We start from the raw sequence: 16609 nt of genomic DNA, 5'->3' as shown, positions 1-16609 counted from the left end.
ACATTTAACAGGCTAACAAAAGCAGAATTAGCATACTTAAAAAAAGTTATGTTATTTGTGTACTGTTTTCACTTTAATTTTATGGTCAAACTTTTGTGGAGTAAAGAATTTTTTTCCAAGCACAAATTTAGTTTTAACATCTCAATGAAACAAAACTTACCATTTAAGAATTTTGCAAAGACTTCAAAATGACACAATCTCCACTAATGCCCTGTTCAAACAGGCATATTTATCTCAACAAAAGCTTTTTATTGGAAGATGTTTGGAAAATAGAAGGCAAAGCCAAAAGCATTCAGCTACATCATTCCAAATGATAGAGAGAGAGAGACAAATTTACATTACAATTTAAACAATATACAGAGAAAAAAAATACAGTTAAAGTCAGAAAACATGTTTTTTTTTATTTTTATTTTTTATCTTTATCATGCTTAGATTTTGAAAATTTTCAGGCAGCTTTTAACCTCTTTGCGTTAAGCAAAGTCATAGAGAAGCTCAAAATTGAAGTATTTTATTGTAAATCTAATGAATGAATGCATTCAGACTATCCTATAGCTGCTTTGACTTTCTGTGTATTTAAAATCATGCTGAAATATTCATGTGAACTTGCTTTATATACATTCAAAGCACCATTAAAGTGTTTATGAGAGTAGTTTTTTTTGTCAGGTATACCTATTACAGTATGAATTTTAGGCACAGCCCTTGTATTAAAACACCAACTTTAAAATCTGGGTTTGACGTCTCTTTCGGCTTTTAGCCAGGAGGTGTTCTCATCGGCTTGTGCTCAGTCCCTTCCCCTCCTCCTGCTGCCAGCTGGAAAAAAGAGAACAATAAATATTTGTCAGCCATGTGGATTAGATTGTTGTCGAAGTCTAAAAGATATACTGTGCTGAAGTTTGGCATCCAAACTCTCATCACTGCCCAGATGGAAACATCAAGCACATGGAGCAGGAGTGATGATGATGACTTCCCCTCTTGGGAAGTGTATAGTCTCAGAAACTATACAGATGGATGCTGACTGGATGTGGGTCTCACAAAATGTTGTATAACAGCCACTGAAGCAACACATTTCTGCATAGCTTTTGAGGAGAGCATTGTGGCAGCAAGCATGACAGCAGATGAGCAAAGAGACTGCAGCTGGAATAAAGGAATGTTGATTTTTGGGGAATTGTATTTGCATCTTTCTTGTTGAAAGTTAGATGAGAAGACTGATACCATTACTGTATGCACAAGACAAAAATGAAGCTATAGCAGCTGGCTTAACTAAGCACAAACCCGGAAATAACTAGCCTGGGTCTGTACCAGCACCAGTTAATGATTTGTCATCTGTTTAATCTATAAAAAATCGGTATTCTGAAACAGCACGTGGTTTTACAGAAGGCTTTGTGCAGGACTATATTTTTTTGGCATTACAGTGTGATTGCCAGCCATCTCTTCTGTGTTAAACTAAGCTAATGGGCTGCTGGCCCTCTCAATCCATAAATGAGAGTGTTATCAGTTTTCTTATCAAACTCTCAACAAAGAGTGAGTAGTGTAAGCAGATTTCCCAAAATGTCAAGCTATTCCTGTAGGTACCAAAGTGATTGCAGGGATGTGTTGGACATATGGTACAGGAAGAGAATGGAGCATAATTGAAGCCAAAGTCTTAACCCTCCTGCCATCCTTTAAAAAACTCACACCCATCACCCTAGGGACCATTCTCAGCCACGCCATAAAAAGACCATATATCCATATTTTATTCCACTTTAAATTAGCCAACCTTGTAAAACTACTTCTCCCTGAAATATTCATGTAACGTTTTAATTATATTTTCGTTGTTTTAACCCTTCAAATCCCAGTGTTATTACATGAGCGCCCTGTGTTATAAGCCCCAAAAACCAAAAAACGAAACTAAATATTTCCACAAAAAACCAGTTGAAGTAATATGTGATTGTCATTATAAGTAGGCCTTTAGATGGACCAAAGATTGGCACCAACATACATTTTGACCTGCCATTATTTTTTTTTGCATTTTTTTTGCAATTTAAAAATTAAAACTCAGGCCCTGAGTCTTCATTGACATCCAAGAAAAGAAGAAAAAATAAAATCATATGATGATAATTTGGGGTTGAAAAATAGCGTTTATAATGGAAGTCAATGGGCAGAAAATGGTCCCCAGGGTGATGGGTGTGGGGATTTCTGCTGCTCAGCCATTTTAGGCTGATTTAAGGAATTCACACTGGAATATTAACATTGACAGGTAAAAACTATCCTGTGGCAAGTTTGGTTATATTCCACTGAACACAGTGGAAATGGCAGCCATTTAACACATAGCAGTGGCACAAAAAGGTCCCAAGAAGGCAGGAAGGTTAAAGTGACAGTCTAAACTATCTCACACTGTGCTGCATTAATTACAATTCCAGGTCTCATTTCTTTCTGTCTTTCTTTCTATTTCTTTTTCCTTCTTCTTCTTCTTTCTTTCTTTATTTTTTACCTATAACTCTTCTGGGATTATTTCCTCTGGAACTGCCTTCTATAAAGGCAAAACAAACACACAAATCACACATTATTTATGAATTATTTTCCTGCTTTCCACTTCCTAGAGACTTGGAAAAAAAAACTCACTTTGGATTATTTTGGTAAGCCTTGATGTGTCAAGATCGCTCGCTTCAATGGTGGAAACTTCTGAAAGATCGACTCCTGATGGAAAAATGAAAGTATCTTTAAAGTGATGCTAGAATATTTGGCAAAAAATATCAGATAAGCGTAATAACACATAAATTCTAACTAAATACTGTTTAATAAGATTTAAAGTCTATTATATGTATTTAAAAGTCACCTATGATGTGTGTATAAATTATCTTTATTATATTCTATATTATTTTATTTGTGATAGCTAAATTCAGAGAGCTCTAATCTTATCTAAAATCAAATCTAACAATAATTTATTAATATTATTAATTAATAATCACACAAACAATCCTTATTTTTAAGTTTCCAAAGCATTTCACTGACCTTCCAGATCAATGTTGCTGGTACCAGTGCTGACTGAGTATTGAGGCCCTGGAAACAACAACATTTGTGAGTTCTTAATATCAAGTCATATGATTGTATTTTACACTTAAGAAATACTTACCAGAGACAACCCTGGTAACCTTTTGGACGGGGTTCTGCCTTTCAATCACCCTGGTAACCTTTTGGACGGGGTTCTGCGTTTCAATCACCCTGGTAACCTTTTGGACGGGGTTCTGCTTTTCAATCACCCTGGTAACCGTTTTTTTGATGGGTTCCCTTTGAATGACCCTTGTCACTTCTTTTACCCCAGGAAGTGTAAAAAAGCAAAGAAGCCATGTTTTACTACACTGAAATCAAGAGTGCACAGCATTGTATACTGATCAACTTCTGTACAGCCAACACACACAAAAAATAGTTTCAGTGAAAAATTTCCATGAAAGAAAAGGCGATTCCTAATCAAAGGATATCTACTAATACAATTGTGTTATAATTTTCTACAGCTTTATGATTTGCTTTAGCACAGCTTTATTTTAAATACATGTGACTATTATGTCAGTGATATCTAAATACTGTGTTTCAAAATTTGTAATTAACTAGCTTTCAGTGCATGACTGCATGTAAACTGACAAGTTTGGCTACATAAAGTGCACTGTGAATTCCTGGTTGGTAATCTCATAAAGATTCCCATAGTTTTTAATGTACACTGTACCCTCCCTGCCCTCACTGTTCACCATCTTGACTACCTTAATGGAAATGGAGTGATACCAAACAATTTATGGCAAGTGGAAAGAAGAAATGTCAATGGATTAATGAATGCTAATCTTAGCTAACTGCCTAATGTTTTTTTTTTCTTCTCAGGCATTGACAGGTATTGTGTGAGTGCCTCAGGATGGGGCATTGAACAGTTAGCAGAATGTGGTAGCTAGATCAGCAGTCATAATCAAATATTACGGTTGTCATTAGATGAGGAATATATTGTTTTTATTTTTTTCCACTGGTCTTTTGAAATTCCTCAGTTTTGTGCTTGCAACAGTTTTATTAAATATAACTGGTCATACTTCACTGATTAGGAATCAAATGATGTTGATATTCTTTAATCACCATTACTATACTTTCCTGAATGACACAAGTGACAGTCCTCTATAATAACAACAGGAAATACAGAGTTATTAATGACAGTGAAACATGCAAACTACTTACTCAAAAATGTAAGGGGAATTTCCTGATATCTGAATCCAGAAATGTACTGTAAAAAAGTAAATACAATTGTTAAAGCATATTAAATGTCTATGCTGCATAATAAAGCATATAATTGCTCAGCTCAGCTGAAAAATATAAATAATTAACAACAATAATGTTCAATCAGAACCATTTTACTAAAATAACCACTAGCATAATCTTCATTGTATGTTCTATTTCTTATACTTTACATGGAATTATAACAATTTTGTTACGACTTAAATGAAGAATAAAAAAACTGCAAACTAGACCCAACCCAACATCTCGGGAACTTTAAAAACAAAAAACAAATTAACCTTAAATTGAATATAAGAGATGAGCTTCGTCAGAACCATCTGGAGTTCCTGGGATCCAATAGGGATTTCTACAAGACAGCACAGGGCGTTGACCGCAATTAGGTATTTACAGTTATCACGTTTCTTGGCAGATTTATAAGACAATAACTGGATGAAAGTTTTACCTTCAGGATACAACAGCTTGTTGACAAAGTGAATGACTCCATTTGTGGCCATCATATCAGCCTCAGGGACTTGAACAGAATTAACCTTCACAGTGTTGTTTGCCTAAGGACAACCATTTCAAACAGTTACAGACAAGAAAACCACAAAGTGTTGGGTGTGAATGAAACCACATACTAAAATATGAAGAATAATCTCTGTCCCACATTAAATATCATTAGCTTACTGGAGTCACTGAGTTTCAAAGTGACTTTTAATCAGACAATATTCATGAACACTACCATATAAAACAGTTTTACTGAATACTTAACTCTTTACGATTAAATTTAAAAAAGAAAAAGAAAAAAAAGGGATTTATCTGAAGTATAAGGTTTAATAGATTAAGATATATAGTTTCCATCTGGATGCACAAAATACCTACAACTACAATTTTAAGGTTGCTGCCCTGGAGGGACTTGAGAAGGTTTGTCACCCCAGGCTCCAAACCACCGCCAATGAAGATACCATTATTGATGTGATACAGAAGGATGGTTCTGAGTGCATTTATGTCCTCTGAAATAAAGCAAAGACACACACATAAGCTATTATTGTATTTTGCATTTCTAACTAGACTTTTACTACCCAACAAATAAATAGACAAAAATGTCTTGTAAACTTACTCTTCAACACAGCCATGTCTCTTTCACTTAAACCTGCAAAAGCCTTGTCGCTTGGGGCAAACAGAGTAAAGCCTCCCTCCTGTCGAAGCACGTCAGTCAAGCCAGCAGCTTCCATCAGAGACAAAAAGATCCTAAAGAGCAGAGAAGAAAACTGTAACTTGGCTGTTGTAGACGCCTCTAAGGGATGACATATTGCAGCAACAGCACTTTCCCATTCCCATATGTGCCATGTGGATTTAATGTAATGATTGTCAAGATGTGGTTTGAGTATTATACTGGTTTTTAAGACCACAGTCCATTTATATTACCATTGTACTTACTTGAACCCTCCGTTTTCTGTCAGAATCTCGTACATAGTTTTTTCTGCAGGTTTCAACAGAGTCCTCATGAGATGAAGGGCCCCATTGCTTCCTTCTTTACTGCCTCGTATCAGGCAGGAATTCTCGATGCACACAGCCTGCAGATGTGAAACAAGTTGAATAAAAGAGAATAAACTTGAAATCTCAAAGATTTGAAGATTGATTGAGGCTATTGCCTATAACAAGTCTTTAATGGCCTCCAGCTATAACTACTGGGCAAATCTTTAGAGAAGAGTACTCACTGAACGATAGATGAAGACCCGAAGAAGTTTCCCTCCGATGGTCTCCAGCTGCTGGCCATTGTACAGCTGTCCCAGAACAATCTTATTCTTCAAGATGTGGTTCTCCAGGATAATTTTGAGTAAGTCCTGATCCATGGACATTATTTCATCTGCAGAGGAAAGAAACAGTTTTATGATTCTCATTTAAAATTAATTACACCAGGAAAAAAATACATTTACATTTAAAGCACTGGCTTCAAAAAACTGTATTCTTACTACTTTGACTACCATTACCCTAAAGCAGTAACAGACATATTTTGACCAAAGTCGACTCTGTACTCATTGACCTGGCAGTTCTACAGATAAACCACAAATAGTGTCCTACAAATGACGATAAATGCTCTGTAGGTCCATGTTCACAGACAGACAGAGGGAATGTTTATGGATTGAGCAAGAAATATCATCATCTGTCACAGTTTTCCTGATTTTCTTGGACGTGTCTTATGTCAAGATAGACAATAAATAGATAAATGCACAGAATAAATGTGACAACATTAATTGATAACAGTCACTTTTAGATTTTCTTATTGTGGAATTCTTTACATCCACTGACAAAAGATTATCAATATAAATAAGATACAATTTTTCCCTAGCTGACTACAATTAATTGTTTCTTAAAACATGAGAAGCATAGCGGCTACTTTTTCCACATATGACATTAAGATTTTGCATGAATTCCATGAAGCATTTTTTAAAAATCGACATTGCCACCTGCCGAGTGGATAAGAGAGGAAGTGCAAGCGGTATAATGAGGAGTATATGACTCACCACTAAAGACACTGTTGAATAGAGCCAGTAAAGTGTACTCTGCATCTGATCTCATGCCACTAGAAAGGCCCAGCTCAGACACCATGTCACTGAAGGTTGACTGGGAACTTCCCAACAGTTCCATTACCTGCTTAGCTTAAAGAGGTAAAGGAAATCCTGACGGTTTTAGAATATGAACTATAGAAAAAATATTTACATATTCTTCGATATACATATTGTGTAATAAACAAGGCATGCCTGAATAGGAAGCAAAGAGGTGCTCTAACCTGAGTCTGGAACAAGTGCTTTGTCAATAATGTGGATGACACCATTGGTGGTGACAATGTCCTTCTGACGCACCATTTTAATGCCATTGACTGTCAAGCTTTCGCCATCACAGCCAATTTCAATGTTGTTGCCCTCCAGTGTCTCATAAGAGGTGCCAGCCAGGATACCCTCAGAGCACTGGATTGAGTCCAGGAGGTGGAAAGACAGAAGAGCTGAAACAACAATAAATAAATAAATAAATAAATAACTAAAATATTTGAGTTAATATATGATTTAGTTGTGTAAGTAGATGTTTGTCTGATACACTGGGACATTAATGTTTTTTCCTTTGTTATACCAAAGTCAAGGAGGTTATATCCAAGAAACCTGCATATCCTTTAGATCCCAGTGGTCCTCTAGTGTGGGGAACTGTTCTGATCTGAGCACGGCACAGCAAATATACATGAGGAAATACAGATGAAGTACAACTTTTTACTATCTCTTGGTGCTTAGATTGATAATTACCTTGAAAGCCTTTTAGAAATTCTGAATTCTGATTCTTTAAGAAATCACAATGTATATCTCAACACTTTAAACAACAACAAATATTACTGATAATTATACGAGTATATTTTATGAAGATACATATAGCAGTAAAAAGAAAAGGCCATAAAAATGTCAAATTATGTGTTACATCATATGTTTTCAAACTCACAATTTAATGCTTGGCTTGAAAGAAGAAAGTTTTTTTTTGGTTCAAGTTAGCTTTTAAAGCTAAATAAGCTCCAGATCTATTGTGGCTTCATCTGTTTTGAATTGGAAGAAGCTCAATGCGCAACCATACTCCCAGCAACCACTACATTTCTTTTCCAGTACTTCCATCAGTAAACATCGTTCTGCTTCAATTAACTTAACACTAAAAATAAGCCTTTGAAGAAGTCTGATTTACCTTTGAGGGCCTGCTTGTCACTCTGAATTCTTTCCAGCACATCGATGCCGAGCTGCTCAAAGGCTTCATTGGTCGGGGCAAAAAGAGTGTAATGTCCTGGCTGACCCAGTTTCTCCAAAAGCTCAGAATTTTGAAATAGATCCTAGAAGATTATTTCACCATCAATATTATATTTAGTGAACTTCATTATACTGCAAAGCAGCATACAAAGAAAATATTCACATTATAATTGTATAATAGTAATTGTAAGTGTCTTGTATTACATCAATAAGTCTTTAACAGCAGGGTTTGCAGTTTTAGTTGTTAATCATTTTTCTCCTACCAAAGCTTGTACTCACACTCAGGGTTGTCAAGTCATCGTTAACTTCAATGACATCTTGAATAGTGTTTCCAATAGTACTGATGACGCGGTCGATGACATGCACGACTCCATTTGTGGCGATCTGGTTGGCGTAGATGATCCTGGCGCAGTTCACAGTCACTATCTGTACACGACATCTGTTTCAGTGTAATACCCCTGACAAATGGTTAATGTAACATGTTAAAATAACACTGAGTACACACCCCATTGGAGTAATGGTTAATATGGAGATCAAGGTCATTGTACATGGAGGTGACTTTTATTCCATTCTTTAAGTCTTTGGTCAGGAGGCGCTTGTTGACCATATGATAATGAAGAGCGTTGTATAGTTCAATATTGACGTTGCTGACCAGCGCATCCCTCACTGTCTGTTAGATGAAAAAAATTAGTTGTTAAAATCTCAAAGATGGAGATCTTCCAGAGCTTTTTGTTTTGTACTGACTCACCGTATCCAAATTATCCCAAGCCTCATTGCTGGGAGCAAAGAAGGTGAAAGATCCTGGTCCCTCAATCTCAGGTCTTAGCTTGGAAATGTCAGCGTAGTTTTGGGTTGATGAGGCCTTCACTATAGACAAACTGCCATACACGTGGTCAATCGGGGCAACTAAGAAAGAAAAAACAATCACAATAAGGGTCGAGCGTTGTTTTTGAAAACAGAAATAAGACACAATCTTTGAACTGATCGATTGGAAAAAAACGTGTCAACAATATGCTGTGGCACTTGCTTCTAGTTTATTTGGTCTGATCTCAAAGCTAAAACACAGCTGTTCTACAACTGTTCTACAAAACAGTACAGGCCATACCTGCAGGGCAGCCAAGCATGCCATCCATTTTCATATACCCTGGGCAGCACTCATAAATCACAGTCCTGCAGGAAAAAAACACACACATCAAAAATATGGATTTGCACATATGTTTGAGATACCAGTCATAATAATACATGCAAGAAAGTAATTTTTCTTGCTGCTATGTTTTTAGTTGAATCATCATTCTGTGATTTTCTGTTTTCTTCAGTGTTTCCAGATGTAACCCATTATTCTCTGCATTACCCAAACAGACCATGTGATCCAAAGACTTTTGCCAAAACCTAATTGTGTTCATGCTAGCATTACAGTAGTAGATTTATATCACCAAGGCCTCCTCTTTTAAGCTACAGAATTAGTCTGAACTCTATGTGACATTTATATTAAGATGTCTGTCTTGAAAGTCTGATCAGTAATTATATCTGAGATTACAAAATGTTGGTTAACATAAAAAATGGATTTGATGGACTTAGTTTAGCTAATCTGGACGCCAGCATACACGTTTTTGAAACAGACTTTCATACTGAGAGAATAGTCATTTTGATTTATGTTTTGACACATTTTTATTTGCTGTTGGACACACATATGAAGAGCAGCGGCATGTTCTCCAAAATGCCTGAGATCATAGCCTGAAAAGACCAGTAAAATTCAAAGTGCAGCTGCACAACATAAAAGATGTCTTACATCAGCAGGTTCGACCATGCTGAAGCTATAGGATTATCTCTTCCTGTGGGAAAACTGGTCATTTGAATATATCTACTTTACCGCAAATACCTAATGAGTATTCAACAGTAAAAAGACTCCCAAGATGATGAAAACATCAGAGACATAGCTATGAGGAATAAACAATGCCATATGCACCAAGAGTTGGCAGGGGAGATTATTGAGGTAAACTGCCCAGTTTTAATTGTCAGAAAAAATAAACACTAACAGTAGGAAAACTGCTTCTTTTCCAAGTCATGGCAGTTAGTTTATAGTAACAAGTAGTATTGCTTTTGGCAATGCATATACTGATTCCAAATACAAGAAAAATAAACTAAAGGAAAAAGGATGTTAAAGTACAAAAGTTTAGCAGTTCATTTCTATCAACAGTATTCCTGTGACAAATGCATGTCAAATCTGCCATTAATAGTTTAGAACAGTTTAGGCAAGTTTAGACAATAAAGACTGAATTTACACAAGTTTTATGGCTTTTAAGGGATACATGTGAGAAACATTATACAACATGGTGACAAGATGAATTGCATGTAAGATGATGATTTATAGTCTGGACTTTACTTTACTGTTGCTCTTATCTGATTATTATGTTTCAGCCAACAGACCCATGCTTCTTGGTCTGCATCAGAGTTGCAGGGATTGGGATGAGATCACACGAGCCCCATTGAGGCAGAGTCAGCAAAACCCTCGTAACATTGCTTTCCCACACTGTGGAAATGTGTCTGGCTACGGAATTGGAAACTTTTGATTTATCAGCATCTCTTCAAAAGTACTGTAAGTACTTCATGGACGACACAAAACTTTGTCGTTTTGTATCGTCCATGAAGCGTAATTTCAATTAAACCCACCAAAATTTTTTTAGCCTGGATTCTGAAGGTTTGTTAATATAAAGCTTCTTTAGAGGCGGACCTGCTCTGGCAGAGAATATTCTCTCAGAGGGTGAAGACAAACACTTTGACTGGCTAGATAAAGTTAGGCTGAGCACCAACTGCCATAAATGGAAAAGTTCTATTCAGGTCTCACTGTCTTTGATTATCTTGGTGAGCTAGTTACCCTGAAGTTCTTCAAATGATCACAAAAGGCACTGGTGACATTTTAGCTTAAAACGCACATGTTCTCACCTACAAGCAAAATTTAGATCTGGTAAACAAAATCATTTTGCAGTTTTAATAAAGCACTTCTGAAAGTTATAACTGACATAAATGTTTTGCTCTAATGCTGGAGGACTACTAACATCTGGGGGATTTATGGAAGACAGGGTAGGAGGAATGATGGGAGGAGCAACAGGCTTGGTTGGAGAAGGTAATAAAATTGGATGCAGTTAATGGATCCAGGAGACTTGGCCTCCTCAATCATATAACTCGTACTTTAAAAAAAGAAGAAGCTCAATTTATTTATATTCGACCAGATTATCTAGTTCTCTTCTATGGGAGAAAAGTCTAACTCAAACTGAAGTTGACTTATTTAATTTAGAAGACTGTAACAGGTTTAAATGAGTAAATCAGTCAGCTTTAACTGCAGCTTTAGCCCATCCAACTTTTCATTGATTATATAGTTTCTTGTCAGACTTCCGCTAAAACACAATATTTTGACTGTTTTCAACCTTATCATTTGCCGATTTCAGTGAGCAGAGGGTATTCATCATGAAGAACTGAGCCTATTTAGAGTGCAAAGCATGACTCAGTCAAGCGCTGAGGGCAAACTCAGTGTGAGTGTTGTATGTATGTATATGTGTGTGACAGGAAGAAAAAGAGTAAAAGGGTCTGTTAATAGCCACAAACTTGATTCATGTTTAAACTAAAACTGCTGAGATTGCTGGAATAAAACCAATAAAGAGGTTTCTTATAATGGCTGAGCTAAACGCTTTTCCATTCAAGAATACAGTCAACATTTTGCAGCCACATCATATCCTGGAATCAGTGGTTCACCACTGTGGCATCCAACATCAACCGACTGCTCAAGTTATGAGAACCCTAACTTTTAGTTTAGGATCAAACTGGACTGTTTTCTAAAGAAAGAGTTTAAAGGCTGGATCTATAAATGTGTTTTTCATTTTAAGTGGTAATGTAATTCAAAGTAAGATAACAGATGTCTATCTCTGTGGAAACATCCGAGTTTCCATGAAAAATGAGGGCAGGGGGTGGTGTGTGTGTGTGTGTGTGTGTGTGTGTGTGTGTGTGTGTGTGTGTGTGTTTGCATGCGCATGTTGGAGGGGGTGGGGTGAGGGAGTGGGGTGGGGGTGGAGTAGAAGAAATGGGAAAAGAAAATAAAGAGAACAGTAAGCCCACATAACTGCTGAGTGAATGTATTTGTTTGAACTGGAGGTACAGTTTTTCCTGTTGGATACACAAAACAAGCACTCACGCTTTCTTTCCACAGATGGACCCTCTGTACCAGTTACGGCAAGTGCTAAAGTATTTCTTCTTGGTTCCCATGACTTGCTGGAGGGCGCAGACATTGGGTCTAAATGAGAATTTATACCAAAAAATGTGATGAAGAATTAGTCAGCAAGTAAAACATCAGTAGGAATCTATGAAATTATTCACGTGTAAAGGATTATTTAACAGCCCAGATGGATAAGACATCAGGCCGTCAAGCATGAATAATTATTTGGCAAATACTACTGCTGCTTTTGAAGCCAGACAGTTAAATATGAATAGTGATAACGACACATGCTGGATTAAACATGTCCTAAGTGAAATGCAAGATTTTAGATACCCTTCAAAAACAATACACAATTAATATTGTTGAAATAGTTGGAACTTATAGAGTTGTACAATATACAAATGTGCAAAAATGATAACAACTGTTCAATGTTCATGCATGCACAAAAAAGAGCAAAACAATATATATAGATGAGCTTACCCTTCTTTTCTGGCTCTGATTCTGCTGTGGAAAACAATTTTGTCATAAGCTGAGGAGTCAGCATTATCAAATGTACAGAGCACAAAAAGTGCACAGGCAACCACAAAAAGGAGCTTCATCCCTGATTCCTTCGCTAGCCCACCCAGACCCAGAGTAGTGGGAGCAGACGGAGAGCAGGAGTTTATATTCCACAAGTCTCACCCACCCTAGGAGGATGGCAATTTTTTTTGTACATGCATGGACCACCCAGCACTTAAAAAAAAACCCCATATGACTTAAAACATACACTGGGCGTTACCATTTATAATCAAGGATTGCAATCTTTTTTTCTATATTAACTGATCAAGGAAAAGCATTTTTAAAATAGCGAGACAATTTTTGATTGTTAGCAGTTTTACCATTTTTTCAAATTAACCTTTTTGATTCCTTGTCTAAATTTGAATGTGCACATTTGCCACAAAATAATTTCCATAAACATGTTTTAGCCATATAAGAGTGATTCTAAAAGTCCCTTTATGAGTTTATGCTTTCACTTTATGGAAAAAGTTGTATCTAAAAATCTGTTGTGTTGTATTGCATCTGCACACTGATTCAAACGAAGATTTGAAGGCTCAGCACACATTCTCAGTGCACAGATGCAAAATATTTCAGTTTGTGTATAGTGCTTTGAAGCTGAGTGATGCATGATAGATATAGATATTGAACAGATGGGATACTTGGGATGAATAGTTCAAATGTATTTTGCCTATAAAAGTGTCCTTTATTTGGAGTACAAACAAAGGGACATTACATAATCTCTGCTCTGAACAAATTCCAGAACTAGGAATGTGTAAATCTTTCAGAATGCTATTTGCTCCACCTTGTGGCTGTGGGAGTACAAGCACCGAGGCTCACAGTGCTGTTGGACATGGATAATATTGCCCATGATTACTTTTACATTCGAGGAGGAGTAAATATTGAGATACAGAAGTATCTGAAAGTATCTTCCTGTTTAGCAGAAAACTATTTTTGTAGTCTTTGAAGTTCAGCTCTTGTTTTCAGGTCTTTGCACCTACTATTCACTTGTCAGATGTTTTCATAGTGGAGCCGTGGTATTTTTTAAGGCTACAAAGAATGGAGTCTCGGGGCAACACTTAAGTGCTGTAACACAAGTAGTAACAGGACAACAGGAAACTTGCACTGGCATGTTAACAGAAGCGTCTTAAAAACAACTTCACATATACAGAGCACAGGAAACGATTGTCTGGGAAATGTCTCAGATGTGGAAAATGTAAAATCCCACAACTGTTACAAGGAAATGATAACAGGCTGTATCTTGAAGATGAACAGCAGGAACCCATGTGCTAAGCATATGAAAGCAATGTATATGTCATCTTTTGTTATTTCCAAAAGTTGCAGCTCTCTTGACTATTAATAAGCTAAATGACTCATGGTGCTGGTTAATGATCATTATTTGTTTTCACTTTGCAAATATCAACAGTTCTGGAATTGTAATTGTTATTTGTACCGTAACCAAAGGTTTTAGTTATAGAGTTCTGTTTGGCACATGTTGTGAAACCAATCTGGTTTTAACCAGATGCTCTAAATAGGATAAGGAAAAGATTGTCTTAACCAGCCAAGTCAGCGGATTTTTTTTTAAAGACCCTAAGACCCAATACCGTGCAGACATTGACTCAGTTTAGTTTTATTTATGTAACATCAGTTCAAAACTGCAGTTATCTTAGTGAGCTTCATATTGTAGGTAAAGATGTAGGTAAATATTAGAGAGAAAAGCTCTCTCTAAAAGTTCCCCTTTTAGCAAGCACTTAGGAAAAAAGAGCTCAGTCTTAACAGAACGAGACCTCTGGAAGAACCCTGTTCGGGGAGAGGCAGCCATCTGCTGTGACTGGTTGAGGGGTTAGAAAGGGAGGATGGCAAAGAAAAGCAAACAGACAGACATCTGGAGCTGAAAATCAGTGGACTGACTTTGTATTTTCAAGTTGTAAGCCTGAAATGAAAAAATCAGCCAATCACATTTAAAAAGTGACAGTTTGAAGGCCCAAGCTTCTTATCACCTTTATTTAATGCATTTAGAAAGCCCCTTAATCCTCTAAAATCCAAAACACTGAAATACAGTTACTATGCAGTCCCATCATCCTATTAAACAGCCAGTGAGAGATAATGGAATCGCCACACACTCGTTGCAGTGATAATCAAATGCAGTGTGGCTTTTGCACTTTGAATCAGAGCACGCTCTCTCTGAATCAGTCCTTGACACACACGCTGGCACCGACACAAACATTTCATGTGCCACAAAGAATAAAGTAAGTCTTGATCCCAAGTACGGGCTCCTCTCGTTTTACTTTTAAGTGGAAATTAAAGGAAAAGGTGCAACAGCAATCTTAACTGAGTGAGCTTTTCAGATATAGTACAAAGACCCAAACACTTTGTTGATTGGTTTCTAAAGATAGCAGGGCTACTATGGTAACAGAAACTGACATCAGTTTCATCCAGCACCCAAGGTTGCCTGCAAGCTTCAATCCATGAAGGTGTGAAACGGTCTGTGAAAATACAAACTATGAGTAACCAAGCACCAGTAGCACTGATTCACAGGCACCTATTAGCTCAGTTAATCAATGTAGTATCTTACCTCTATTAAGCACTGTGTTGTTGACTACAGGTTAAAAGTAGCAACACGATAGGCCTCTGTGTACCTGAAAGGTACCATCATGACATGTTTTTCACAGGTTTTCTACTTTAAATAGTATGATTAGTTACATAGTCATTACACAGAGGTACCATAGTATTGTCATTAGCCAACTACGCTTGTTTTTTTAATATCCTCACAGATCACTAGATGGTGCTTCATCTCCTATTTGGAAATAAACCAGTTTTCTTCTAACCACAGAATCTCTAAATCATGAGAGAGAACCGGAAATATCAGTGCTGAGTGCTAAATTATTAACAGTGGTGAAGCTCTCAAATGTACCAACAGCCTGTAGTTTTACTGCATCAGTTTCAGTGATCAATAGTGTAAAACCATACAGGTTTCTCTTCCATTTAGGTCAAGGTTGGCAAAAGGTATACTGGGCTTAACAGCTAATTAAAAATGACTTTTAATAACCTCTTACAAAGAGTCGTGGATGTAAGAGTTTTATTACTAGAGCAGTCATACTAAAGCACTAACATTCAAACAGTTGTTCTTTTCTGTAGTTCTTCAAGGCAGACCTCATTTTACAAGTCGATTCACAGTTAAATCTACAACATGTCATATTTATAGTTGTGATGAGAAGAAAACATATATGGGTAAAAAAGCCACTTGATTTATCTTAAAATGAATGACTGTTCAGCTCAACTGTTCTTGGTCTTTGGTTAAAATAACAATTACAAAAATGGCCAAAACTACTTTAAAAGGTTTTTTTTATAAGAAGAGCTCCAAATGTAAGAATTTATAGTTCATAACAAAAACAGAATTAGCATTATTTGTCATATATGAGAAAGAAAAATATGCCTTTAGTGTTTTTTTTTCCTCTAACACGTCACACAGTCTGTGAGAAAAGGAAACATATTGAGGACAGCTGTGCAACACTATTCCATAGAAGAAGGACTGTATAAACAAGTAGAGAAAAGGTAAACTATTTACTAAATTCTTTTCTCCAAGCACAAACAAGATTTAAGCAATTAGGTTTGGTTTAGTTTATTAAGATCCTCATTAGCTAAAGCAGCTACTCTTCCTGGGGTCACGGGTCTTTAAACTTTAACAGTGCACTATTACAATCTCCACACAGATGTATAATATCATAATAAAAGCATAAGAGTTAACTGTTTTATAACATTTAGAGAGGTTTTTTAAAAAAGAAATCTCATCAATATTAATTGGCAATAATTAAAATCATGAAATGACCTGGTTGAGCCTGGTCTTTTAAACCCAGAA

The 16609-nt window shown here is 36.5% G+C and overlaps 1 protein-coding gene across 2 annotated transcripts; it reads right to left on the bottom strand.

The window, feature by feature from the left end:
• Positions 1-228: 228 nt before the first annotated feature.
• Positions 229-12869, bottom strand: postnb (periostin, osteoblast specific factor b). 2 transcript variants are annotated; one of them, XM_082501723.1, is made up of 21 exons: positions 12697-12869; positions 12196-12294; positions 9115-9179; positions 8758-8915; positions 8515-8679; positions 8289-8435; positions 7951-8092; positions 7022-7234; positions 6756-6890; positions 5949-6097; positions 5668-5804; positions 5348-5478; positions 5110-5240; positions 4691-4793; positions 4527-4594; positions 4192-4237; positions 3113-3289; positions 2992-3039; positions 2602-2676; positions 2471-2509; positions 229-810 (listed from the first exon to the last, which is right to left on the bottom strand). In XM_082501723.1, exons 1-21 carry the CDS (start codon positions 12813-12815, stop codon positions 782-784), a joined length of 2376 nt encoding a protein of 791 aa, XP_082357849.1. In that variant the 5' UTR covers positions 12816-12869; the 3' UTR covers positions 229-781. The 2 variants fall into 2 exon arrangements, with proteins under 2 accessions (XP_082357849.1, XP_082357850.1); XM_082501724.1 differs by lacking the exon at positions 2471-2509.
• Positions 12870-16609: the final 3740 nt, after the last annotated feature.

This window comes from Aulonocara stuartgranti, assembly GCF_965226115.1.
Source record: "Aulonocara stuartgranti genome assembly, chromosome: 14".
Taxonomy (NCBI): Eukaryota; Metazoa; Chordata; class Actinopteri; order Cichliformes; family Cichlidae; genus Aulonocara; species Aulonocara stuartgranti.
This window is presented reverse-complemented; position numbering and strand designations above follow the sequence as displayed.